The sequence below is a fragment of the Akanthomyces muscarius genome, assembly GCF_028009165.1.
Source record: "Akanthomyces muscarius strain Ve6 chromosome Unknown contig_15, whole genome shotgun sequence".
Classification (NCBI taxonomy): Eukaryota; Fungi; Ascomycota; class Sordariomycetes; order Hypocreales; family Cordycipitaceae; genus Akanthomyces; species Akanthomyces muscarius.
In genome coordinates, this window is record NW_026611615.1 from 704024 (window position 1) to 729341 (window position 25318).

The 25318-nt window shown below is 53.7% G+C and overlaps 9 protein-coding genes across 10 annotated transcripts; 7 read left to right on the forward strand and 2 right to left on the reverse strand.

Annotated features, from left to right (window-relative positions):
• Nucleotides 1-502: 502 nt before the first annotated feature.
• Nucleotides 503-1530, forward strand: LMH87_007962 (uncharacterized protein; the record flags this gene model as incomplete). The annotated part of the gene is made up of 2 exons (XM_056201551.1): nt 503-545; nt 608-1530. The coding sequence occupies 2 exons, from the start codon at nt 503-505 to the stop codon at nt 1528-1530; spliced, it is 966 nt and encodes a 321-aa protein (XP_056057833.1).
• Nucleotides 1531-2108: 578 nt separating this feature from the next.
• On the reverse strand, nt 2109-8450 carry LMH87_007963 (uncharacterized protein; the record flags this gene model as incomplete). Its single annotated transcript, XM_056201562.1, has 3 exons — nt 2109-2123; nt 2171-8224; nt 8277-8450. The coding sequence occupies 3 exons, from the start codon at nt 8448-8450 to the stop codon at nt 2109-2111; spliced, it is 6243 nt and encodes a 2080-aa protein (XP_056057834.1).
• A 1361-nt stretch (nt 8451-9811) lies between these two features.
• Nucleotides 9812-11382, forward strand: LMH87_007964 (uncharacterized protein; the record flags this gene model as incomplete). Its single annotated transcript, XM_056201573.1, has 3 exons — nt 9812-10394; nt 10443-10738; nt 10786-11382. The coding sequence occupies 3 exons, from the start codon at nt 9812-9814 to the stop codon at nt 11380-11382; spliced, it is 1476 nt and encodes a 491-aa protein (XP_056057835.1).
• A 583-nt stretch (nt 11383-11965) lies between these two features.
• On the forward strand, nt 11966-12925 carry LMH87_007965 (uncharacterized protein; the record flags this gene model as incomplete). Its single annotated transcript, XM_056201584.1, has 1 exon — nt 11966-12925. The coding sequence occupies one exon, from the start codon at nt 11966-11968 to the stop codon at nt 12923-12925; it is 960 nt and encodes a 319-aa protein (XP_056057836.1).
• Nucleotides 12926-13131: 206 nt separating this feature from the next.
• On the forward strand, nt 13132-13897 carry LMH87_007966 (uncharacterized protein; the record flags this gene model as incomplete). The annotated part of the gene is made up of 3 exons (XM_056201596.1): nt 13132-13139; nt 13197-13247; nt 13294-13897. The coding sequence occupies 3 exons, from the start codon at nt 13132-13134 to the stop codon at nt 13895-13897; spliced, it is 663 nt and encodes a 220-aa protein (XP_056057837.1).
• A 905-nt stretch (nt 13898-14802) lies between these two features.
• On the forward strand, nt 14803-16401 carry LMH87_007967 (uncharacterized protein; the record flags this gene model as incomplete). Its single annotated transcript, XM_056201608.1, has 2 exons — nt 14803-16010; nt 16065-16401. 2 exons carry the CDS (start codon nt 14803-14805, stop codon nt 16399-16401), a joined length of 1545 nt encoding a protein of 514 aa, XP_056057838.1.
• A 517-nt stretch (nt 16402-16918) lies between these two features.
• Nucleotides 16919-18823, reverse strand: LMH87_007968 (uncharacterized protein; the record flags this gene model as incomplete). Its single annotated transcript, XM_056201618.1, has 11 exons — nt 16919-17067; nt 17117-17258; nt 17309-17430; nt 17475-17503; nt 17555-17589; nt 17644-17663; nt 17866-17953; nt 18119-18205; nt 18599-18641; nt 18700-18714; nt 18783-18823. The coding sequence occupies 11 exons, from the start codon at nt 18821-18823 to the stop codon at nt 16919-16921; spliced, it is 771 nt and encodes a 256-aa protein (XP_056057839.1).
• A 102-nt stretch (nt 18824-18925) lies between these two features.
• LMH87_007969 (uncharacterized protein) lies at nt 18926-21056 on the forward strand (the record flags this gene model as incomplete). The annotated part of the gene is made up of 2 exons (XM_056201629.1): nt 18926-19013; nt 19066-21056. The coding sequence occupies 2 exons, from the start codon at nt 18926-18928 to the stop codon at nt 21054-21056; spliced, it is 2079 nt and encodes a 692-aa protein (XP_056057840.1).
• A 1214-nt stretch (nt 21057-22270) lies between these two features.
• LMH87_007970 (uncharacterized protein) lies at nt 22271-24715 on the forward strand (the record flags this gene model as incomplete). 2 transcript variants are annotated; one of them, XM_056201640.1, is made up of 2 exons in its annotated part: nt 24036-24074; nt 24122-24715. In XM_056201640.1, 2 exons carry the CDS (start codon nt 24036-24038, stop codon nt 24713-24715), a joined length of 633 nt encoding a protein of 210 aa, XP_056057842.1. The 2 variants fall into 2 exon arrangements, with proteins under 2 accessions (XP_056057841.1, XP_056057842.1); XM_056201641.1 differs by having other exon boundaries at nt 22271-24715.
• Between the last annotated feature and the right edge of the window lie 603 nt (nt 24716-25318).

A 25318-nucleotide genomic window follows, 5' to 3' on the forward strand; every position in this document is an offset into this window, starting at 1 on the left:
GCAGGATACAGATAAACCGTGCGTCTGATGGATACCTGGGTAGGTAGGCACAGCACCATGTACCTGGGTTGTGACGGCAGCGTGCGTTCAGTTCTGCCGGTTCTTCCTCGCTGTTTTCGCGTAAACTGTGAAGCATCAACGAATACTAGTAATTAGTCGTGCAGAAGAGATGGCACGTTGGCATACAGACAAGCGATTGGCGAAGTGCTTGCTCAATATCCCTTTCCCTCCCTAATTCAGGTCCGTCTATCCGTAGTGTCACACCGATCGGCTCCTCAAAATTAACTTGTGTGGCGCATCCAAAAATCGACAGCACCAGATTCGATGCGCGTCAGCCAGTCGTAGGACCCCGCCATCGGGCACGTCACTGGCGCATCAAGATTGTGGTACTTAAAAATCCGATGAGAGAAATGCCACCCGCGCTGCGAATTCCCACGCCTTTCTCTTCTATTTTCCCCATACATACTTTCTGCTACCTGCGAGTAGCATTACCGCCGTCGCCATGACGCAGACCGGGCGTAAAAGAGCTGCCCCCTCCGACAAAGGTCAGTTCCTCCATTCCGTCCCCTTGAATCCCGGCCCTCCGCTGACCGTCGCAAAAATACAGTCTGGGCGACGCTCATCACCAACCTCGACTACCTCGCCGGCGTCCTCACCCTGCACCATTCCCTCCTCCAAGTCCGATCCGCCTATCCTCTCCTCGCGCTATACACTGACACCTTTCCCGCCACTGGGCTCGCCGCCCTCGCCGCTCGGGGGGTTCCCGCGCAGCGTGTCGACCACCTCACCCCGTCGGCCGGCTCGCGCGACTTCTCCGCCGATCCTCGCTTCGCTGACACATTTACCAAGCTCGCCACGTTTTCCCTCGCCGAGTACGACCGCATCGTGCAGCTCGATTCAGACATGCTCGTGGTGCGCAACATGGACGAGCTCATGGATATCCCGCTCGACGACCCAGCGCTTAGCGAGAACGGAACGAAAGAAACGTCGGCAAGAGTCTTTGCCGCCAGTCATGTCTGCGCATGCAATCCATTGAAGAGGTCGCATTACCCTAAGACGTGGGTCAAGGAGAATTGCGCATTTACGAGCCAAGCGGCCGATCCGGAGAACGCGCAGCGCGAAGGCGCGGATCCGCGCGGGCGAGCCGTGGCCATGATGAACGGCGGACTGGCGGTGCTGCGCCCGTCCAAGGCGCTGTATCAGCAGATTGTCGACAAGATTGAAAAGGATGGCCACGACATGTACTTTCCTGACCAGGAGGTCGTGTCGGAGCTGTGGCGGGACCGCTGGGTGGCCTTGCCGTATGTGTACAATGCGCTCAAGACGATGCGCAGGAAAGGCGTGCACGACGATATCTGGCGAGATGACGAGGTAAAAAACGTGCATTATATCCTGAGCCCGAAGCCATGGAATGAGGTGGACGAGCAGGGCAATTACACGGGCGAGGATGAGACGCATCAGTGGTGGGTGGCGGCGAATCAGAAGCGAAAGAAGGATGAGAAGATGAGAGGAATAGCGGATGGTTATTGATCGACCCCATTGTTGCACGATCTCGCGGAGTTAAGGCAACCGAGTTGGGAAGGGCGAGGGTTTGTTGCAATGCGAAAAGTATAGAGAGCGCCGTGTACGTATTATGAGATATCTAGAGCATAGAACAATTCAACGACTTACGTTGCACATCTGCAAAGACCTGGTGTAATTTACGATATCAAGGCTGGTTTGTGGTCCCTTCAACACGGCAGCTTAGCATAACTAGTAAATATCTCGGTCCGAGACTATCCTCTCAATTACGCCTATCATTGAGGTATGCGCCCATTACAGGCACACTCAGGCTATTGAACTTGATATGTACCGTCATTGTTCATCTACTCTAATCTAGTACTATGAGAATACGGGTAGACGCCCGTTCCATTCTTGGCTTTCAAGTTACCAAAACAGTATATGCCGAGATATCTTCAAAGGAAGCAAACGCCAACGCCGATACAGAACTCCAGCCATGATACGCAAAACAGAAACACACGAAAACAAACTGGTAGTCTCTATTGCAATAGACTGTGCTGGTTGAAAATCAAGTCGTTGCATTCGTGCACAAGGAGTCAAACTGGAAATCAGTGCTTGTATTTCTGCTAGTTGTTAGTACTCATCAGTTGTCAGGATTAGAACAACGTACCTCGTCAATTCTCCTTCGGTTATTCGGATCCATCGCGTTGGTGGCACCCATGAGCGTCTGCCCGATTACCTTCGTGACGCCGACGGCCGGGCGGAAAATAATAGTCGGCGCCCGCTTCAGCATGACCTTGGCGACGCCCGCCGCCGACGCATTTTCCATCACCTCCCCTGGCACGGCAATGATGGCATCTCTCGCCAAATTGACGTCACGCGCCAGTGATCGATATCCTCCTCGAATTCCTTGGAGGACGCCGGTGGGTTGGTCAGCGTAGAGTGAGATTTGCTTCTTTTCTTCCTCATCCAATTCATCGTCATCCCAGTTGCCTTCGTCTGTGCGCTTCTCCGCGAGCATGTCTTCGGCCCCGAGCAAGGCGTATTGTGTGCCTACAGCAAGCTTGGCTCCCAATTTGACAATTTCTGTACCAGTAGTCCGTGCAAATGCTGTCGCGCCTTTGGAGATGCTTCTGAAAACTCGTCCATCCTTTTGGTACTCGCGAATCGGAATCTCGACCAAGTCCTTGAAGCCACTGCCTATATTAACAAGCGACCGCACAGGTGCCAGTCCAGCAATCACTCCAGGTAGCTGATTTGTCCGCACATCAGGCATCCAAATGTCATTCAGCATCTTACCAAGACGATCAAATCCAGACACGCCGTAGAGGATAACATGGCGCAGAATCATGCGAGATTCTTCCAGGACGATGAAATTCATAAATTCGGTGGTGTGTCCTGATCGGAGTCCCGCATAGTCGACGCGCTTGGGCTTGAAATCGAGCTTTACCGATACGTTGTTAATCTCGGCTCGCTGGACAAACGGTACGTCGCTGGGTGAAGCGTGTACCGGCACCTTGTCGTCCTTGAATTCAAAGAATCGTGTGATGAAGTCGAGCGCATCCTGATCAACATGCAGCCGCAATGGCAAGAGCGTAGCCCTGAGAACGATTTCCGCAGCTGCAAGCTCTAGAATCGGCTTGACATTCAAAACTTCAAGGTGCACCATACTGGTACCCATCTCACGCTCGCCTTGATCTTGGTCATATGTGGCAAACTTTCGCCACGTAGACGTATGGATGTGATCAAAAATGTCCAGGTTCTGCACACGAAGATCAATGCTGCTCTGTGTTTCGCCAGATCCTGGAGGATACACCACAAGATCCGCGTTCACACCTTGTAGCTCAAATGTGACCTTGTGGTGTTTGCTTCTGCTAAGCCGCAGACGCTTGGGCTTGTGTTGCTGGCGTCGTATACCACGGCTAGTCGTTGTAGTAAAGGCCGTGGTAGCAACTGACTCGGTCTCAGTCGCGGCGTCGTTGAGCCCCTCATTAATTGCTCTGGACAGTTCTTGGGGGTCGCGATTCGCAGGAATGCCGATATAAATCGAGTTGAATAGAAAGTCGCCAATAGCTTCGCCATCGTCAAATTCCTCCTCCTGAATCTGCGCGCTGATAGTACGAGATTGACGCTCCATGGCTCTGTTCTCAACTTCTTGCACGGCTTTGCTGATGGTGTCCCGAGTGTGCTGCCAGTCGTACCCATCAAACAGATTCCAGATGACATGAACGTCTCGCGCTGAGACCTTGACGGGACTGCATTTGACAAGCGTGGAAGGCGCACTATCGTATGTGTTTTTTGACGAGTTCCAGACCTTGGCAGCCTGCTCACCAGCAGCGTCTTGACCATAAAAATTGTCGTGTATCTCGAGCTCTTCGCTATCCACCGAGCCCTGACTAATGGTCGGATCAAACCCAGTGAGTAGAACGCCTTCGGTGGTTTCTTCCATTCGAGTGCCCTCGGATAGCATGCTCTTAGTGGCATCAAACAGCTCCTCGCCCGTCGATGCAGTGCCGTAGTACTGTGAGTCGACGGGGAACGAAGTCTCGCTCCCGCCGGCATCCGAAACGCTGCCAGCCAACTCTTGCGCACCAGCAAAGTCCTGGTCAAAGTCATAATCGCCTTCGGATCTACCGAATGCTTCCGCAGATATTGAGGCCAGGAGATCCTGGACCGGCACAACATTGGTCCTATACTTGTTCTCCTTGCTCGGTGGTGTCGGAGGCTTCAAAGCGTTCGCGAGCGTGATCAGCGTCTGAGTAGAGTCGGCGCAGGTCTCCAGAACAAGCAAGTCATCTCTAAGATCCACAGCCACCTGTTGCCCACCATCTTCGCCTGGAGCAACTTTGACCACAACCATGGCCGAGGAAATGTAGCAGATATCTACATATCCCATGGAGCACATGTCCGTAACAAGGGCAGATGTGACGGATGATGTTGGTCGCTTGATCTTGACAGGTGCAGGCTCGTCAATAGCGGTTGATAAGTCATCGATAAGGAGGAGGGATGCCTTGTTAATATTGAATGAGGCTCTCATCTGATTGTCCTTGGGCAGCATAACATCCAAGTGAGCGTCGGTCAGAGCAATCGTGAGCTTCGACGGCAGGTTCAATGGGTTGAGGCCGATCAGGCAGTCAGAAAAGGCAATGTCCAGCTTCGTTGGTTTCGCTCCTTTGGATGACTGACTGGGTGACTGAGGCTGACGAGCCAATGCCGAGTGAGTCTGGTCGCCCAGGTTTGCTACTGAGGCTGCGAGTGAATCATCAAATTCTTGTGGAGTGGTGTCCTCGCCGAGACCAAGCAGGTCCATGATCGTGTGCACACGGTATTCAACAACAAGATATCGGAGCTTCAACTTGATAGTCGGTTCAATCTCGTCGCCAATTATCCGAGCCATGAAGACAGGCCCGCGACTTGGTATTTCTTGTGAGGCGGTAAATGGCGTGCACTTGACCAGCTCCTCCATTTTGTTTCTGCTGACAGAGACACCGCCGACAGACAAGGCAACGAGCGAGGGGAGCGTGATATGACTAACTTCCAACTCTTCAATTCCGCCAGTGAAGGAGCCAAGAGCACCACCGACGTCGACACTGCCGCTGATACGTTGGATCTTTCCCAGGGTGAGCAGACCCGGCCGGTCATCTTCGGGCAGGTACTTGGCAACGGTAGATAGCTTAGCAAGTTCCTCGGCCAGGTTGGGCAGCACTGCCATTTGGCCAATATTTTTGATGCGGAAGCTGACGACATCTACAGCGGCCCGGAGCACAGAGCCCTTCCGACGCTGTCGTAGCAGTGTATCGACCATAATTTCGTCAGTTGTATGGTCATACTTGACCTTAGACGGGATGATGAGCTCGAGCAGCTTCTCCAAATCTGAATTATTCGGCGCAGTCAAGAATTCTAGACGAATACCGCTGATCTCCGTATTGATAGCAGGTTCCGCCTCGGAGCCTTTAATGTAGGGGCCAGATACTCGAATGCGGTTGCATGTAATGCCAATGCCTTCATCTCTGCTGACAATTTTGAAGGCGTTGCTTTCCAATGAGATACTGCACTCCCTGCCGAGAATATTGATACGAGTGCCGCCAATCCGAACGTTGAGCTTGTTGCTAGACGCCACCGACTTGTCCTCCGGATAAATTGGTGTATCGAAGCGCACGCCGCGAGGCTTCATCTGCGGTGTGGGCGGCGTCTTAAAAGGCGGCGTGCTCGACGTTATCGAGGCGCTCATGTTAAGAAAGCTGCTCAGACCACCAAACCAGCTAAATGTCTCGTCCAGGCGTTGTAGCTCCAGCTGAAATACAAGCGCTAGAGTTTCCACTTCCGTGCGAATGCCTTCTGGAGACTCTAGAATTTTGATCGCAAGATCACTGCCAGCCGACAAGAATGTATCGCGCATAGAAGTGCTCATCGACTTGCCACCCTCAAACGAGATGATATCGCCGTCCGCATACCCAAGACGAAGCCGTTCAAGCGCAATTGTGGTTTCATACGAAATAGCGTTTGTAATTTTCGAGGACGCGGGCGAGGCCACAGTCCTTGACACAGCCAGGTTTTTCAGTGTCAAATTGAGCAAGACCTCCTGTCTGAAGTCAAAGGCAGAGGGGTCCAGGAACCTATCAGCGGTATCTGCAATGCCACTCAGATGATTCAAAAAGTTGAGAGAAAGCTGCTTGAGGGAAATTTTGATTGGTGACTGCCGGTTTCCTTTTTCGTCTTTCTTGGTAGCACATCGCGACGTCTTTTGCGGGGCATCGGTTGTGACGGAGCTGAGCAGCTTTGTGGTGATCATATAAAGCAGGAATGCGATGGAAGCGTCGAAGTTGATTGTCATTGGTGACATGACAATTTCTAGTGTGTCATCGAGCTGCGTCGCCGTGGTTTCTTTCTTTGCCGTCTGAGATTCGGGAAGTTGTACCGAGAAGGCTCCAGGAGCCTGGGGGTAGATAGACCGAGTCATCGATGCGGCGAGATGCGGCGTGGATTCGTCGCCCGTCGTATGGATTTCAATATGCCGGTGCGAAGATGGCACATATATAGACAGCTTCTCAAGCTCGAGAATCTTCTTAACGACTTTGGTTGGTCCCATTGGTGTTGGTGCATCCTCTGGTGCAATATTGTCATCGCCAATACTTTCTGGCTCGCCTGCAGGGGCCTTCTTGGGGGCTGACTCTGCAACGTTCTCGTGAATGGGCTCAGGTAGAGCAGCAGCCGTTACGGTAGCCTCAGGGGTGTCTTGCCCTGGTTCACAAGCTGACTCTTCGCCCCACGCACCGGGCATAGACGTAATATCTGCGAACGGTTGCCGCAGCTCTTCGGACACCAGTTCTACCTTGTCATCAGGCTCATTTTCTGCCTTGCCAGAAAGAACTTCCACTTCTGACTTGGTCTCAGACTGCAACGGTTCAAGTGAAACCACAAATTCTGCTTTGCGGGCAACAACATCTTCGGCGCTCTGTTCGAGCACTTCAAGTGGTGTGATGGGCTCCGCCATCTCCTGCACTACTTGTGACTGCGCAACACCGTGCGAAAAAGCACTCATGTACATGCTTTCAGCTTCCTCGTGGCTATAGAGACGCGACTCTTCTAGGTCATCGGACTGCGATTTGTCTGAACCAAGACCAGACGGTTGCATTTGGATACTCGCAGGACGGAAAGGCAATTCTCGCATGAATCCCGAGGGTGTCATATAAGTTGACGACTGCGATGTTTCTATTCGCTGAGAGTTGGCAACTGAAAATGCAGGCTCTTCATCGCTGTCGGAATGCATTGAGTCTCCGAAATCGTGGTAAATGGAGGCTCTAGGGGTGGCGGGATTTTCGTCGTCGTTTGTCTCCAACTCGTAAGGAATAGCCAAGGCGTCTTCACTGTCTCCAAGGGGATTGTCAGACTCGGTGATTTCAGCCTCCTCGGTAAGATGTTCCCTGAAGCTCTGCTCAAGATTGATGGACTGCTGTGACTGAAGCATGGATTGGGGTATATCAGAAGGCTCTCTTGAGGGCGGATTGCGGGTCATGAACGGCGACGACGTTGACGACGGCGAGAGCATCGAAGGAGACCGTGAGAGGGTCGGGAAGATGTTGGCCTCTGATATTAAGAATGCCTGGATATTGTCTATAGAGATGTGGCGTTTGCCCTCCTTGGGGACGATCTTGGGCGCATCGCTAGCCGCGGAAGATGGCGTGGTGACTCCTTCAATGTCTATGCTGTCAAGGGAAATTTGGAACGTAACTTGTTCCAAGCGGTTAGATCCGAGCTCGGTCGGCGTCTCCATGTGCAGCTGAAAGTTGACTCCACTGATCCTGACCTGCATACGGTCGAGTATGCCCTGCAGAAAGTCGGCAAGGAACAAAGGCAGAGATAGCGCCTGGCCTGTACCTGTGGGGGATCCTTCCTCGCTTCCGTCCTCGCTCATGGAAACTGACGCTCCGAGATCTTGCGATTCGGCATCTAGGGCGTCTTGCAGCTTGCGGCGCTCGGCTGGAGACTCAGTGTCGAGGAAAGACTGTGCGAGATCCACGGCACTCGGTACAGTGTCGGTTGTTGCAGTCGTATGGGTCGGCGTCCGGTCGAGAGCGAGGACTTTGAGCTGCACATCGACACCATCCACGTCAACGACGATGGGACTGCTATAAAAGTCCATGGGTATAGTAACTCGAAGCAACAGAACTTTGGACTTCTGGAGGATAAAGGCGGGCGGGAGGCTGAGCAGCTTCTGGAGTTTCTGTCGCAGCGTCAGTTAGCGCGGCACACTATGGCTACTGGGATTTCCATACATCCAGTTTGACTCCAACATCTCGAAACTCCAGAACGGTATTCTTTCCGAGTGCAAGGTCGAGGTTGTCAAGATTCAGCGCGTCGGCATCCAGCAGCTCCAGGCGCGACAACGCATACCGCAGCAGCCGCTTGGGCATGCTAGAGCTTGTAAATGACGGGAAGAAGGACGCCATGATGTATCTGTGGAGATTCCAACCGGTATGAAGTCAAGTGTCTTCTTCGTAGCGGTAGGGAATGTGCCCAAGGTATTACCGGTTCCGCGGCTGCCTGTCGAGCGCAGTTGGGTAGGTGCCTAGATATCACGACACTCCCGTCAAGATGCGGGGAAGCGAGATCATGGCGCGGAGGGCGGAGTGGACATATAGACGATGAATGGAATCTACAGAGGTCGAGTTGAGTGGTCTGTGGCGAAGCAGAACTGGCTGATTGTGATGCAGCTCAGTGCAGCCGGTGTGCGAGTCTGAGAGTCTGGCCAGGCAGATGTCGGGGTGCTGCACGACATGGCAGTACCTAATGTGTGCGCAAGTGTGGTGCCAGGAGTGACATCTGTTGTGCTCAGCAGCCTACAGCAGGGCACTAGTGGCTAGTTAGGTAGCAAGGGTTTGTGTTGGGGTCAGTTGGCGTTTGGCCCCGCTAATAAAACTGCCCTGCGCTCGTGATTGAGAGGGGCTTTCAGTTGGCTTTCAGTGCGCGGACCCTGCTTCAGTGGCTACCGCTACCCCTGTATAGGTACCTACCTTACCTACCTAGAGGGACCATGTCAGCGGTGTCACTTGACCTGACCAGCTGTGCGATTGCGCTGGCTCACAACTGCCCTCGCGATCCCCCAAGAGAGCATTGCGCCCCCCAAGAGAGCATTGCGCCGCTGATGTGCCTCCCTACCTACCTAGGTAGGGAGGCACGACACGTCGGAATTTTGTCTCTTCACAAATAAAATGTGCATATATCTACTTTGAAGCTGATTATTTCTCACCCCCCCAAAGGTCGTCGTTCCTCGACTTATTTCCTAGTACAGCTGCACATCAAACACCGTGCCCACATCACGGCAGCTTGCGGCACGCCACTGAGATTGACACCGAGATTTATTAGACTAGATAGGTAGATAGCTACATGTGGCCAAGACAGGGCGACTCTTGTGCCTAGTAACTACCACATTCCAACTCGTGGTCATCGTTGATTCATCATCGGCCGTGCCTTAGAAACGCCAACTGTAGGCTTGGAGTACCTGAAGTGATGAATTTGCAGCTAAGATTCACGCTACCAGCAACATCCGGTCACGATGCCCTGATGGTAGGGTAAATGCAAGGCACGGTCGCGAATGCGACTGGCCCTGTTCGCAGACTGCGGCTGTCGCAAGATTCCTCTTATCAAAGCCACGCAAAGCTCAAAGCGGAAGTTGTATCCAAGCTTAAGTTAATGCATGCCAGGTAGTTTGCGGCGCAGTGCTCTATTCACGTGGTGCCCATCACGATGCCCCGCTGGCCAGGCATGCCAGAGTAAATGGCCGCAAACATTGCTCTGCGCCTATCCAACAATGACCATGGCATCCAAGTCCAGGGCGCACATTGCCGTTGTTGGTGCCGGCCTCTCCGGCCTGCGATGCGCCGACGTACTTTTGCAAAACGGCTTCCAGGTGTCAATCCTCGAAGGGCGGGACCGCGTCGGCGGACGGGTGCATCAGACGCAGCTCAGCAACGGCCACTGGATTGACATGGGGCCCAACTGGATACACGGTACCACGGGCAACGTCATCCTAGACCTGGCTATGGACACTGGCACAGGCATCGACGATATTGATGAGGTTTCTTGCGCGTTTGACGAGACCGGAGTCAAGCTGGATGTCGCCGAAAGCCTCAGATACGAGACCATCATGTGGGAGACTATCGACGACGCTTTTGCATACTCAACAGCATCAGAGGCAGAGATTGATCCAAAAAAGAGTCTCATGGATTTCTTTAGGGAAAAAGTGCCGCTAAAGATACCAGATGATGAGCCCAACGCAGCGGCCAAGCGCAACACAGTGTATCAGATCTGCGAGACGTGGGGAGCCTTTATCGGATCGCCGGTCACAAAGCAAAGCCTAAAGTTTTTCTGGCTAGAGGAGTGTATCGATGACGGTATGTCAGAAAGAGACGTAGTAGAGAAACGCTCCTAATAATAAGCAGAGAATTTGTTCTGCGCTGGTACGTATCGCAAGGTCTTACAGCGCGTTGCCAAGCCCGCAGGGGACAAGGCAGATATTTCCTTCAATACTATCGTCGATAGCATTACATATAAAAAGGAGGCAAAGGAAAAGGTTACTGTTCACGTCAAAGATGGAAAGATTCACGAATTTGACGAAGTTGTCGTCACTGTCCCGCTGGGATGGCTGCAAAAGAACAAGAACAAGGCTTTTGACCCTCCTCTTCCAACCTCGCTTACCTCTGCCATCGACGCCATCAGCTATGGTTGCTTGGAAAAGGTATTTCCTACGACGCACCATCGATTCTACATCGCTTACCAGTGCAGGTATATATCAGCTTCCCCGAAGCGTTCTGGAGAGCAAAAGACGACCAGCCAGAAACTGCCAAAGGGTTCATTCAGTGGGTATCGCCCACCTATCACCCCGAACACAACGCCAGCCGCTGGCCACAGGAAGCGGTAGAGCTGTCCAGCCTCGGCAATGACGACGCGCACCCGACCTTACTCTTCTACACCTATGGCGAGCAATCGCAGTGGTTTACCTCGGAACTCACCAAGCGTCCCGAGAAAAGAGACAAGACGGAATTCATCATCCAATACTTTAAGCCGTATTACTCTCGGCTGCCCAATTACATGGCCGATGCGGTGGTGTGTCAGCCAGTGGAATGCGTGGCTACCGAGTGGCTCAACGATGAGCTTGCAGGGAATGGGAGTTACGGCAACTTTCAGGTTGGTTTAGAAAGGGGCGATGAGCATATTAAGACGATGCGCGAGGGCCTACCGGACCAGGGCTTGTGGTTTGCGGGCGAGCATACGGCGCCGTATGTTGCCCTTGGCACAAGCACGGGCGCGTACCTGAGTGGCGAGGCGGTTGGGGAGAGAATCCTGGAAAAGTACGAGGAACTGAAATTTTCTGGTAAATGACGGAGCTGAGACTGGTAAATGGTCATGCGTGCGTAAGCACCTGCCCGCGGGTAAACCTGGGGATTGTCCGGAGTTTACAGTACACTGAACCATGTCAAGGCTCCGCAGTCGCTTCCCTCGAAGCTCCGGAGGATGCTGTGATGTTTCAAGTCCAACGTTTGAGATGAATTTACGTTGATTTCTGGTTTCTCCCACTATAATTTGGCCTCACGAACCCGTCGCCTCCATCGCGGCGTTCAACTTCGGGCCTCCGCATCGGGTATTGCAGCTCCACTTGGCCCGGTCCCGAACCGACGCCGCAGCTGGATCGGTCGGAGCTGATTGATCTGGCCATTGCCAATCATGAGCTCTCGTATACAAACGAACGGATAGGAGACCAAAAGACTCTAGTAGTTTTACGTCATTACTCATCGAGGGTCGATTTTTTTAGCCTACGATTGCCGATGCGACCTGCCCGCTTTCACCTCGCACCGCTGCCCAAAGTATAAAGGAACGATTTGCCAGACACTGCCAGTCACGCAAAAGCATCAGACTCTATACAGCTAATAGCCTTACAAAGCTGCGTCAACACGAACAATCAAGTATGCCTGAAACAATGCGCGCAGTGCAGATCCTCGGAGACAAATCGTCGCCCCAGATTAGCTTCTCTAGCACCTTCCCTGTGCCGTCTGCCACCAGCGGCGAGGTGCTGATCCGGGTATCCGCCGCCGGCATCACCGCCGATGAAGTCTCGTGGCCAGAGGTGTACGAATCCAACCGCATCCCCGGGCACGATATTGCCGGCACCGTAGCTGCTCTCGGGCCAGCCTACAAGGGCAGCGTCAAGCCCGGCGACGAGGTCTTTGCCATGATCAAGGCGGCGACGAAAGCTGGCGGCCAGGCCGACTATGTGCCCGTCTCGGGAACCGAAGTGGCGCTGAAGCCGGCGCGCATCTCCATGGGCGAGGCCGCGGCGCTGCCGATCCCGGTTCTGACAGCATGGGAGGCGCTGTATGAGCATGCAAAGATTGAAAAGGGAAACAAGCTCTTGATTACTGGCGCTTCGGGGGCCGTAGGCGCCATGCTTGTGCAAATTGCGAGCAAGCTGCTCGGTGCCGAGGTGGTTGCGCTCGCGTCGCCCAAGAGTCATGCGCACCTGCAGAATCTAGGCGCAAGCAGCTGCGTGGACTACAATGCAGCAGACTGGGAGACGTCTGTGGGTAGCGTCGACGCAGTCTTTGACACGGTCGGCAGTGAGGTCTATCGCAGGAGTTGGCACAGCCTGCGACAGGGCGGGACCATGGTGACGGTCGCGGATCCGCCCCCGGCGTGGGCATTCAATGGCGGAAAGCCAGAGGAAGTAAAGGAGAATCCAGATGCCAAATTTGTGTACTTTATTGTGACGGCGAACGGGGAGAACTTGGGCAAGACGGCAACGCTTTTTGACAGCGGATTGCTCAAGACGCTCCCCGTGGTGGAATTCAAGGCGGAACAGGCGCTGGAGGCGTGGAAGTATGCTGGGCAGCGTGGCAAGGCCGGAAAGGCTGTCATCCAGTTTTCTTGAATAGCGCCCTCGATGCTTGGGTTTGGGAGTTGAAACAAATGATTTTGCTGGTTTTATAGTACCAGACAAGATCAAGAGAGATGAAACAATGATCAAGTGCAGAGTAACGTAGTGAGAAGAACAGCAGGTGTACGGATACACGATGTGGATACAGGCGCCGTCTCCAGTCTGACAGAGAACCGTCGTGGCGCAGATTGATTGGGCCGATGCTTCCGTACGTCAAGGAAATAAACACCACCTCAGGACGACCAGTCCGTCTCATGCTGAGCAGTTCATCCGTCCCCATTGCGACCCGAAATAAACGCCTCGCTTTGCAGCCCAAGTATTACTGCATTTACACCCCGTGCGGTAACCCCCAGCATGGCTAGCGCTCCAGCGTTCACTGGCAGAGCAATCCGCGTCGTGCTCGCTGATGGAAAGCCTGACGTCGTTGCCTACTTCCAAAAAGCCTTTTCCTCAGACACGTACCCAAATATTGTCGGTACGGCAAACACACCTGACGAGCTCAAAGGCGCGCTTTCGTCCACGCGCTGCGATGCCGTCCTTTTAGACATGGAGACATTTGGAGAGGCGTCTGTGCTGCAGGCAATCAAGGACAGCCACGCGGCGCTGCCCGCCATCTACCTCTCGCACAACCCTGCCTCGGACACGCTGGAAAATATTGTTTTGCGCAAGACTGCGACTGGGGTCGTGAAAAAGGAGGAGAAAACGGAGGACTTGGTGTTTGCCATCGAGGCCATCCTGGAAGGCCCTGTCGAGAGCGACGAGGCATCCGCGGTCAACCCCAACCGACTGACGGTTCGTGAGAGGGACGTCTTGAAGTACCTGCTAGAAGCCATGACGACGAGCGAAATTGCGTCGGAGCTGCATCGGAGCTTAAAAACAATCTCGGCGCTGAAGCAAAGCGGGTGCGAGAAGCTGGGTGTCCAAAGCATTTCTGGTCTCTTTAAGCTCAAAGATCGCATTATTTAAATATCTTTTGATCATTCGCGTATTCATCACAATGAAAAGATGTTGATTTTCTATGCCGAAGCCTAGGTCATGATGTGGTCGCCTTTGCCTGCTGGCTATCAGTAGCGTGTAAATACAGGCATTCTCGCCATCACAGACGGAGAAAATTACTGTGTACTTTAACAATGCCTCAACTTTTGCGACGAGTATCATGCCAGTCAGTGTTTCTCGTGTTGACACATCTGTTTGGGAGTGAATAAATATCTGCGGCAGCATCATTGACACACGGTCGTTGCTGCAAGACTATTGACATTAACACCGCTTTAGAAACAAGAGCTTATTGTAGTATCATTGGCATTTTATTTATCTGTCTCGCAGCGCGCCTCATGAAGGGCCACGACTGAAACCTACCGACCAATCTGGGGAGGGTACTTCCAACCCAGCAGCAGTCAGTTGAAACTCACGCTACTACGGGCGCTTTTATATTTGCTCAAGCACACATTTCTTCTCACGTATCTTGCTTTTCAGATACAGCCGTAGTTACATGCAACCCCGGCTGTGCGGTAAAGGCCGGCGGGGGAAAACGCACATGCTAACTGCTCCCCCAGATTTCGATCAGCCAATCAGCAGCAGCTATTGTCAGCTAGCGATAAGCAGCCCCGGCCAATTTGCCCACGTAACAACGCCGGGAACATCGTCACCTTGCCGAGGCAATTGGTGGGTCTCGAGTCTCAATCGGCATTCAATGATACTCCGGCTGTTTGTGCGCCGTTCTCCCCAAAAATCCTCTCTCTGCCAACCTTATTCCCTCATCCTCTATCCTCCTCGAATCGCCGCCGTGACTTGCTTCTGTTTTCTCGTCACAAGAAGCACTCAGTCGCCAGCTCTACACGCTTTCCATCCCGACTTCTCCCACGCTACACACAATGGCCCCTCCAGCCGAGACGTTTACCCGCGAGGAAGTGCGCGAGCACACCTCTGAGGACTCTCTCTGGTGCATCATCGACAGCATCGTCTACGATCTGACCGACTTTGTCATGGCACATCCCGGCGGCGAGGCCGTTCTGCAGCAGGTCGCTGGCCAGGATGCCACCACGGCCTTTTACAACCTGCACCGTCAGGAAGTCCTCAAGAAGTACGGTGACCTTGCCATCGGCACAGTCAAGGGCGAGACGCCCCAGGTCGTCGTCCCGCAGCCCGGCGACCTATCCCAGATTCCCTACGCCGAGCCTCTCTGGTTGACGCCCGCCTTCAAGACGCCCTACTACAACGACTCGCACCGCGCCTTGCAGAAGGCCGCCCGCGTCTTTGTCGACGAGCACCTGATCCCCGAGGCGCAAGACTGCGAAGCCACAGGCCGATACATCTCCCAGGAAATGATTGACCGCATGGCCAAGGAGGGCATCCTGCACATGCGCCTAGGCCCGGGCAAGCACATGAACGGCGTCAGCCTCTTTGGCGGTGTCATGAAGGGCGAGCAGTTTGACTACTTCCACGACCTCATCATCGGCCAGGAGTTCTCGCGCACCATGCAGCGAGGCTTCCAGGACGGCAACATGGCCGGTATGACGATTGGTCTCACCTGCGTGCTGAACTTCGCGCACGACGAGGCCTGGAAAAAGCAAATCGCCGACGAGGTCTTCAGCGGCAAGAAGAAGCTCTGCCTCGCCATTACCGAGGCCTTCGCCGGCTCGGACGTCGCTGGCCTGCGCACTACGGCGGAAAAGACACCCGACGGCAAGCACTACATCGTCAACGGCACCAAGAAGTGGATTACCAACGGCTGCTGGAGCGACTACTTTGTCACCGGCGTGCGCACGGGCAAGCACCTCTCGGTCCTGCTAATTCCCCGCGGCGAGGGCGTCGAGACCAAGCCCATCAAGACGTCGTACTCACCGGCCGCCGGCACTGCATACGTCACCTTTGACAATGTCAAGGTTCCCGTCGAGAACCTACTCGGCGAGGAGAACAAGGGCATTCACGTCATTCTGTCCAACTTTAACCACGAGCGCTGGATGATGTGCACAGCGACGGTCCGCTCTATCCGCACCATTGTCGAGGAGTGCCTCAAGTGGTCCAACCAGCGCCTCGTCTTTGGCCAGCGTCTCATTGACCAGGCCGTCATCCGCCATCGGTATGTATCTTCTCCCCTCATGATTTCAGAACAGCGATGCTAATGTTGAAATAGCATCGCCAAAATGATTGCCCTCGTCGAGTCTCACCAGGCCTGGCTCGAGAGCATCACCTATCAAATGTGCCACATGCCCTATAAGCAGCAGGCTCAGCACCTCGCCGGCCCTATCGGCCTGCTCAAGATGAGCTGCACCCGCGCCGCCCACGAAGTTGCCGACGAGTCTGTCCAGATCTGGGGTGGCCGCGGTCTGACCCAGACGGGCATGGGCAAGCACATTGAGATATTCAACCGCACCTACAAGTTTGACTCGATCCTTGGCGGCTCCGAGGAGATCCTCGGCGATCTCGGCGTGCGACAGGCCATGCGCAACTTTCCCAAGTCCATGCTGTAAAAGACAAGAGAGAAGAAAAAGTCGGAAGAGGCACATTTCTCTTTGACCCGGCCTCTTTTTGTGTACTTTATCTTTTTCGCGTATCATATAGAAATGTAACAACTTGCATACACTCAGCATCTTCACGTCGATACACCTTTTCCAAATCGCGTATTCATCTGCCCTAGTATCAACTAGCTACCAACGTTCATTGTTCATGGTCGCGTGCCAACGTCCATCGTCGTTTGCCAAACTTTTAAATTCGTAAACACCCAAGTGAAAGAACAAAACTTAATGCCCAAGAGATCCATTCGTCGTGCTGCCGGCGAGGCCATCAATCTTGTCCCTAGAATCTCCATATGTCCGTTCCAGTAGCGTAAAATGCCGAGCTTTTCGTCGATAAACACAACAGTGTTGCAAAGCCAAGATGTAACAAATGAAACTTGTAAAACAAACAGCCAAGAAATAATCGTGGGTATCATGGAGCTGCCACGTCAACTTCATCTCGGACCATCCGAGTGTCCCATTACCGCACGATTTAGTTGTTGGGGCAAGCAGACTGGACGTGACCGGACTGCTGGCACTTGTAGCAAATCTTCTCGCCACCGGTGGACTCCTTGGGGCAGTCGCGAGAGTAGTGGCCAGACTCGCCGCAGTTGTAGCAGCGCATGCCGTTGACGCACTCGCCTGAGAAGTGTTAGTCAAATGCGTGCAATGTTTGGAGAGGTCATCTTACGAGACATGTGGCCGTAGCCGCCGCAAGAGTAGCAGGTCTTGCCAGCACCGCCGTTGTAGCCGCCGCCGCCGCCGCCGCCGCCGTAGCTGCCGCCATACGAGGACTCGGTGCAGTGGCGAGCAATGTGGCCCATCTTACCGCACTGTGCCTGTTAATATACATTTTTCTGGTAAATGAGTATTATTTACTTACCTTGTAGCACTCGGTGGACTGGCCGTTGCCTCCAGCGGTGGGGCACTCGCGAGACAGGTGGCCGGGCTGGCCGCACTTGTAACAGGACTTGTTCTCCTTCATGGGCTCGGAGCAGTCGCGGCCTGTTTTGTCAGAAGTTTTCGGTGTTAAGGAGCGGGAAACATACTCATGTGGCCCTCGTTGCCGCAGTTGTAGCTGTGTCACTGTTAGTGGGTGGCGAGCAGTGTGCATGCTTTGGGAGCTTACCACTTAGCAGGACCCTTGGAGGGGCAATCGCGAGCCTGAAAACTGTAAGTGTGTGTTACGCTATGAGAAAAGTTTGTTGTTGCGGTTACCTGGTGACCGGAGTTGCCGCCTGGGATCTGGTTAGCATCTGAGTGAAGGAGCTGCACAAATCGAGGCGCAAGCGGCAAGGCTTCCAGTGGAAGTCTGAAAGACCTCGCAGAGTTACAGTCACAGTCGAGCGCGCTGCCTAGGTTACAAGAGGGCCTAGAGTCAAGCGCAGCTCGGTGATGCCGGATTCAATGCTTGGGCTTGCGTGGAGCAGATGGACTCACAAGAGTAGCAGGCGCCGCGGCTAGGAGCGGGAGCAGCGTCCGAAGGAGTGAAGTCCATTTTGATGGTTGGAAGCGTGCAAATAGAAAGCTAGGAGATGAACAGGTCAGCGATTTGCGCGCACAGAGCAGATGATGGCGGTGGTGTCGTCAACGAAGTGCTGGGCTAAAAGGAAGCCTGGGTCGCAGCCAATCTTGGACGTGAAAGTGGAAGGAGAGGTGACTGCAGGGTCCAGCGATGGCATGGGAGACATACGGGATGCAAAGGTAATTGTGACTTGGCGCCGAATGCAAGTGCAATAGAAATTGAGCTCGGAATGTGGTGATGCACAAGATAGAAAAGCTGCAGCAGTTATCGCGAAAAGTTTTTGGGCCAAGTGCCGCTCAGCTTAGCACTTTTTTTTTTACTGGGTTGGGCGGGCCGTTCACTGCCCACACCAGCGTAGATACTGCCTAAGCAAACGGCTAGCGCACGCCCTACTTTGCCTGACGGATGGTATTTCCAAAATCGGGTACTAAGTAGTTAGGCTTGGGGAAAGTCAAGCAGATGAGTTTTAATAGACGTCAATGCGGAATTTGTATTCTAAGCATATAAATGTTTGATCAACAATTGATACTCTCGCTATCTGCCAATTCGCTTCTGCCCGATGCCCACGTTGTCCGTTTGCACTGTGCCGCACGCACGTTGTTGCCAGCTGCCGGCCTGCAGCTCTTGCCAGCTGCGTCTCTAACTCACCGGAGCACCCGCTACAGACTGCGGCGGATGATCTGTGCTGTGGCTGAGGAGCGGTGAGTCTCGCTGGGCGCGCGGCTGAGCATTCATGAGTAAAGACATACTCTAATGGCGGAAGACTTTAATGCCTGAAGGCTTCTTCTGTATTAAATACGGCACTAGATTTACCAATTCATCTCATCTATACCCTTGCTGAAACCTTGTGACCGGGTGCTTCCCCAGTGACATCACGTGTAGTGGCGCCGCACCGCCGCATCGCGTGTGGCTACGCGTCCTACAAACTTGGCATTAATTCTACGCAACGCCTATCCAGCTTCTACGAGGCACAAGATGACGAGTTGGTTCGACAAGGGTCGCCCTGCTCTTCAGGAGGCCCTGGAAAGAATATGCAACGAAATAGATGCAGACATAGCGGCTGGTACATACTTCAGCCTGCCGAGCCATGTGTACTACATACTGACTTACTTCAGATCTGGAGAGCTCCATCGATGCGCGGGAACTTGTTCAATGCCAATCCCTTTTAAAACAACAGGCTACCAAAAATGACTCGCTCGAAAAAGAAAACACGGCTCTTCGGTCTGAGCTCGACAAACTTCGACATCTCAACGCCACTATAGACAGGTTTCCCCTTGAGCCTCTTCCACCTCCTGGCTCATCCATGCCAAACGGAGCACTCGAATCATCCGACCCAGAAGTGGCGCAAAAGATTGAATATACCAAACTTGCGCAACGATTCCGGCTGCTCAACGAGAATTTTCGCAAAGCCCGCGGTGCTCTTGAACGACGCAAAGCCGAACGTGATGCATGGAAGAGACGCTTCGAGACACTGCAGGAACAAGTTCAGGCTGCCGAAGACGAGCATGGGGTAGAGATATCAAGTCGCGCGTCGGCGGCATTGGCTACCTTGCAACCCGTTGCTGCGTCATTCGGAAGCAGCTTTTCTAGTACCTCCGACCCTAAAGACGCGGCACCAGAGTCAGAGGAACCGCAACTGCCTCCCATAGTTCCTAAGTCATTTACCTCGAGTCGCTCTGTTAGCACCGTGCTGGGACCGCTCGACTCGACGCAGGGCGAATCCGAAGCAAACGATTTACCCTCTCTCCCTACTACCGCCGAAGCGCCATCTGAACCCCTCGTTAAGAGAGAGCCGTCGTCGGATGGCCCTATTGTAGTCTCGGAGCGACCAGTCAAGAAACGCAGAAGCGACGAAAGCACCACGGCGACGCGGCTACTCGTCCGTGTGAAGGAGGAGGCGGAACAGGATTCAAGTCCCGTAATTGGAGAATCACGACTAGCTGCCTCTCAAGAGAGCATTGACCTGGGAAATATTACCCATATGACGACACCTCGCAAGCCAAGAGAGGCAGACTCGACCCCGAGAATTCCGCCGATCCATATAACTACACCGGCAGACACAAATGCAGTCGTGACACCGGTTGCAAGATACGTCCGACTCGACGTGCCCGTACCTCAGAGCGCGAGAGCTAGTCTCATGTCATCTGCTCTTACGCCGATTAGCGCCAACAGGAGAATGAATCGCTCGGGAGGAGACAAGCCTGCCAAACTGTTGCGGAAACGACAGCTTGATGAAGGCATTGCGGACATTGCGGACGATGGTACCTCGGTTAGAACTGGTCAAGAAATCACGCCTCTTAAAAATGTGCAGAGCCGCTACCAGACGCCTGAGAATCGTCTGGAGCAGCTTCTGCAACAGGGAGAGGTTGATGACAGTCCAGCACTGTCTCGATTAACCCGTCAAACTCGAAAAGGTCCTTCTACAATGACTGCTGAACTCAACATCCCCGAGCGGCGTGAGCTGCCCTTCGAAAAGCAGGCACGTCAGAGCAGGCCCGTTCTCCCTCCAGCCGCTATCGCACAACGATCCCCTCGGTCGCCGCAACGTTCGCCGCAGCGGCCGGCCAGACAAGGCCAGATTCGCGACAAGCCACCTCGAGAGCTGCGGCTGGACGATTTTCGAATCAATCCCGTAGCCAACGAAGGCCACGACTTTGCCTACTCTGATGTAGTCAGAGACAAGAATGATAGAGCCTGTCTCACAGGATGCGCGGAGATGCACTGCTGCGGCAAGCAATTTCGCGCCTTGGCAATTTCGCAACGGCCTGATCTACCATTGACGGCGGCACAACGCATGGAAGAGCAAAAATTGCTAGAGCAGCATCTTGGCGACTATGCCTATCGTTTGGCGATCATGGACCCAGAGGAGCGAGCCGAAGCCTGGATACAGGCAAAGACGCAGGACCTCGCGAATAAATACGGAAGACACCGACACCGATACTCACGTATGCAGTCGCCTCCTGGATTTTGGGACGCGGATTTTCCTTGCACGCAGGAATTGGAGTTGAACCGGGAGGAGGCAGCAGAGCGAGAGAAGCGGGCGGTCCGGGAGCGGTACAGAGAGGCGATGAAGCCTGGGGGGCGCTGGCTGTTTAAGGATGAGTAGGGTTTGGGTGGCACCTGTGTATATCAATATTCCTCCATTTTGTCGGTGTCAGTGGTGGTATCGGCGATGATGCATGCTTCAAGGGCTGAAGCGTGCGTTTCTTGGGCATGATCCAGGCGTTACATATCAATTCGTTTTTTTGTTATTTCGGTAAAAGACATGTGGCTTATCGCCTGCTATGAAGCTCTTCCGGCGTGTCAGCTTTGATGCTGGTTCAGTTCAATTCTACTTTGTTCGTGCCTAGTGCACTAGGTACCTCAGCCGCCGCACAAGCCTCGCGCACGCCTCGTAGACGCCCTTGGCCTGGTACAGCATGGCGAAGGATACAGGTAAAAGCGTAAAAAGTCAAAAGGTAGCAAGACTCCCTTGAAATAGCCCTCGCCTTGTTCAACAGGGTAATTCTACAACGAACGGGTGTTTGTGGCATAATTATAGTTCAAAGTTTCAAATTATATTTCGAGGCTCCAAAATTTATTGTGCCTCTAAGCTGCATGTTGGGCAGATAAATGGGTGCAGTGAGCCGCCCGCGGCTCCCAAAGCTTGAGATTGATCTTCCCCGGAGGGAAGTCTATATAAAAGGCCCAACCTCACTGTTCTTTCAACTTCATCTTGTTTTATTTCCATACTTGCTCCGAAATTGCTACCTCAGACATTTCCGCCAACGGCCGGCGGACAGATTTAGTCATAGCTCGAGCCCACAAAAGTTTTGGGTGGCCTCGCCCGCTCCTCCGCGGCGCCAGCCCAGGCGCATCTTTGACAAGCTCCAGTTCGTGCGCTGCTTCTTCCACCTCATCGTCGGCCTAAATTTCATCTTCTCTTGATTTTCTCCCATCCCCTCGCCTCGCTCCAGCAACAGCCTGGCGCATCTTTCAACTTCTTTCCAATTTCTTCTGCCCCTCCGTTTTATTTGTTTCGCCTGTGCCCTTACCTTTCCTAATTCTCGCTGCCTATTTTCCCCATCACCCCCGACCCAATTCCGCGCCTGTCTGCGCGTGTCACCAACGAAGCAACCGCATCAGGCCGAACCGCATTAGAGTCACTCCGGTATCGCCCAGCTCCTCTCGTCAGCAATTTCTTACGCATCCGACGCAGCTCCTTTGCATCAGCGGAGCCCCTGGCGACACTATTGCGCATCACCACCGCGCGCCCTACCCCGACGCTCCGAAGCCCCTCCAAGCACGGGGAGGCATCAGCATACTCCCCACGCCGGCAGGATGAGTAACCGCCACCATCTGCCGGCTGGGCAGAACATACACGCCCACAGCGGCATGCCCATGGATATGAGCGGGCCCGGCCCGGCAGGAGGAGGTGCCCGACGAAGACAGCAGCAGCAATACATGCCGCAGTATCATCAGCAGATGAATCCCATGTATCAAAACTACGGCCACCAGCACAATCCATATGCCCCCCCTCAGCAATACTATGGTATGCCCCCGCAGTTCCAAAACGGGGGAATGCCCTCGCCAGGATGCCCGCCTTACCAGGGATACGGTCGCTCGCCGCCTACCATGCCACAATATGTGCCCATGGTCGGCGTCAGTGTTCCTCCCAACTACTCTCGCCACGCTCAGAACTCTCCCAGTCTGTCGACTCCTTATCAACCACCTCAGACGACTGTTCCCATTCCTCCGCACACGCCTTCGTCAACGCACTCTTCGCAGATTCAGCCTCCACCCACGCCGCCAACGCCGCAAATACAGGAAATCATAAACCCGCCCCCTGCGGCCCAACCAGTCGCACAACAGCCCGCCTCTCCTCTCCCACCTGTCGCGACTAACAAATCACCGTTCCGCCCTCCACTACCGTGGCACTCGTGTGCTGACGCCGAGTTTCCCGTACGGACCACGCGCCTACGCAAGTCGCGGCAACGGATCGACAAAAATAGCAAGGCTGTTTCACTCCCCAAGGTTCAGCAGGATGCCGCAGCAGGTGTTCAGGCCACCAAGCAGCATGACTCTACCGCGCCAGAGACGGAGAAGCAAGTAAAGACTACAGACGCCCACCAGGAGACACAAGTGACTCAAGCTCTCCCATCTGAGCAACCTGCCCCTGAGGCCAGCGAGTCTGCTCCTGTCGCGCGTGCGCCCCCGAGCAGCTGGGCCAATCTCTTCGCCAAGACTCCCGTTGCCGCTGTTGTCAACATAAATGGAGGCAATGATGCTTCGGACGAGACAAACGGCGTCACTCCTGAGGGAAGCAATAGCGGTGTCGTTTCGTCTGCACTCAAGGCCAATGCCAACTCTGTCGCGGAGGCTATTCGCTCATACAAGGTTGGTGGAGCTGACCAAATGACTGTCTTTCTGGAGCCTCGGGGCCTGATTAACACCGGCAACATGTGCTACATGAACTCGGTCCTTCAAGTCCTCATGTTTTGCTCCCCATTCTATAACTTCCTCGACCAGATTAGCAAGCGTGCTGCTCATAGCTTCAAGAGCGAGACGCCACTCCTCGACGCCATGATTATGTTTATGCACGAATACAATATCCTCAAGTCGGCACCAACTAACGAGCAGCTGCGCAAGCTTATCCGTGGCGAGGAGATTGAGCGTTACGGAGAGCCTTTCACCCCCGAATTTGTGTACGAAGCTATACGACAACTTTCGCGATTTGCGAGTATGCGTCGGGGCCACCAGCAAGACGCAGAGGAGTTTCTTGGGTTCCTACTCCAGTCTCTTGATGACGAATGCACTCATGTCATGAACAACGCATCACAGGCTGCCAGCCAAGCTGCTGGCTCCGAGGCTACTTCAGTAGACGCTTCCGCTGATCCTAACGGCGATTGGCTTGAGGTTGGCCGCAAGCAGCGTGCTGCTGTTACTCGCTCTTCAGGCTCCAACTCGTCTACCCCCGTCACTAAGATTTTTGGAGGTCTTTTGCGATCCGAGTTTCGCGTTCCTGGTTTGAAGGACTCCATTACTACGGAGCCCTACCAGCCTCTTCAGCTTGACATCGGCTCGCCTGAGATCAGAAACGTTGTCGATGCCCTTCGCGGGCTCACCCGCCCCGAGCGCCTGCAGGGTGATTTCAACTCGCCTCGCGGCAAAGACGTCACTGCGACGAAACAGGTCTTCATCGAGACTCTGCCTCCTGTGCTCATCCTCCACCTCAAGCGCTTCCAGTTTGATGCTGAAGGTGGTACGACAAAGATCTGGAAGAATGTCGGATACCCTCTTGACCTCGAAATTCCACGCGAGGCTCTCTCCCGCCAGACTCGCCAGAGCTTGAATGATGGCACTCTGCCCAAGTATAAGCTGATCAGCGTCATTTATCACCACGGAAAGAATGCTAGTGGTGGCCACTACACTGCCGATGTGCGTCGCCAGGACGGTCGCGAGTGGCTTCGCCTTGATGATACGGTCCTACGGCGTCTCCGCAGCGAGGAGGTCGCTGAAGGCGGTTCTGAGGAGGAAATCAAGGATATCCGCAAGGATAACAGCCAGTCCGCCACTAGCAACCGCTTTGGCGCTATGAATGATGAAGATGAAGGCAACGAGGAGGGATGGAATCAGGTGACTGCTCCTGCGGGAAGCAGTGGAAAGCGATGGAGCAACGTTGTCAATGGCGCCACCAACGGGGCCAACAAGGACAAGTACGTCAAAGAAAGCATCAAGGACAACAAAGTCGCATATTTGTTATTCTACCAGCGTGCCTGGCAGTGATGCTGAGCAGAACTTGCCACTAAGGAGACTTTCACTATGTTTTTGTACTTTTGTAACGAAAAAGGGGAATTTGATGTGCAGAAACGGATGACAAGCGACGTTGTGCTTGAATGTACATATACCCCCAGGTCCGACTACATGCGGCGTTGCGGCGTCTCATTAGCAGGGGCCAATGAAAAACGGAATACTGAAAAGCAATGGTTTCGGGTAAGAACGAGCTATCAGAGACGGGAATGGTAAATGGAGCTGGGTTCACGGCCCAAAGGCAGGGGAAACAAGAGCCGACGATGGCGCTCTCGTGCATCTATGTTTGGTGTCATCCTATCACGGACATTTACTATGGAGAAAAGTGATCGAGAAAGTCAGTATGTAGAATGTTTGGGTGTGGCCGGTGTATTGGAAGATCAGGATATGGCTGGTATCTTTGTATTAGTAGATGAGAGAGCAATGCATAGTGGACTGAGATACAAATGGTCGTCAGATAATGATCTGTAGATAGGAAAGCATCACAATCACTAGTGTTCTCCAATGGTAGCAATGATGTGACAAAAGAGATTTGAGTTCTTTTTCAATAGGCTGAGAAAGAAAACACGGTCTTGCACT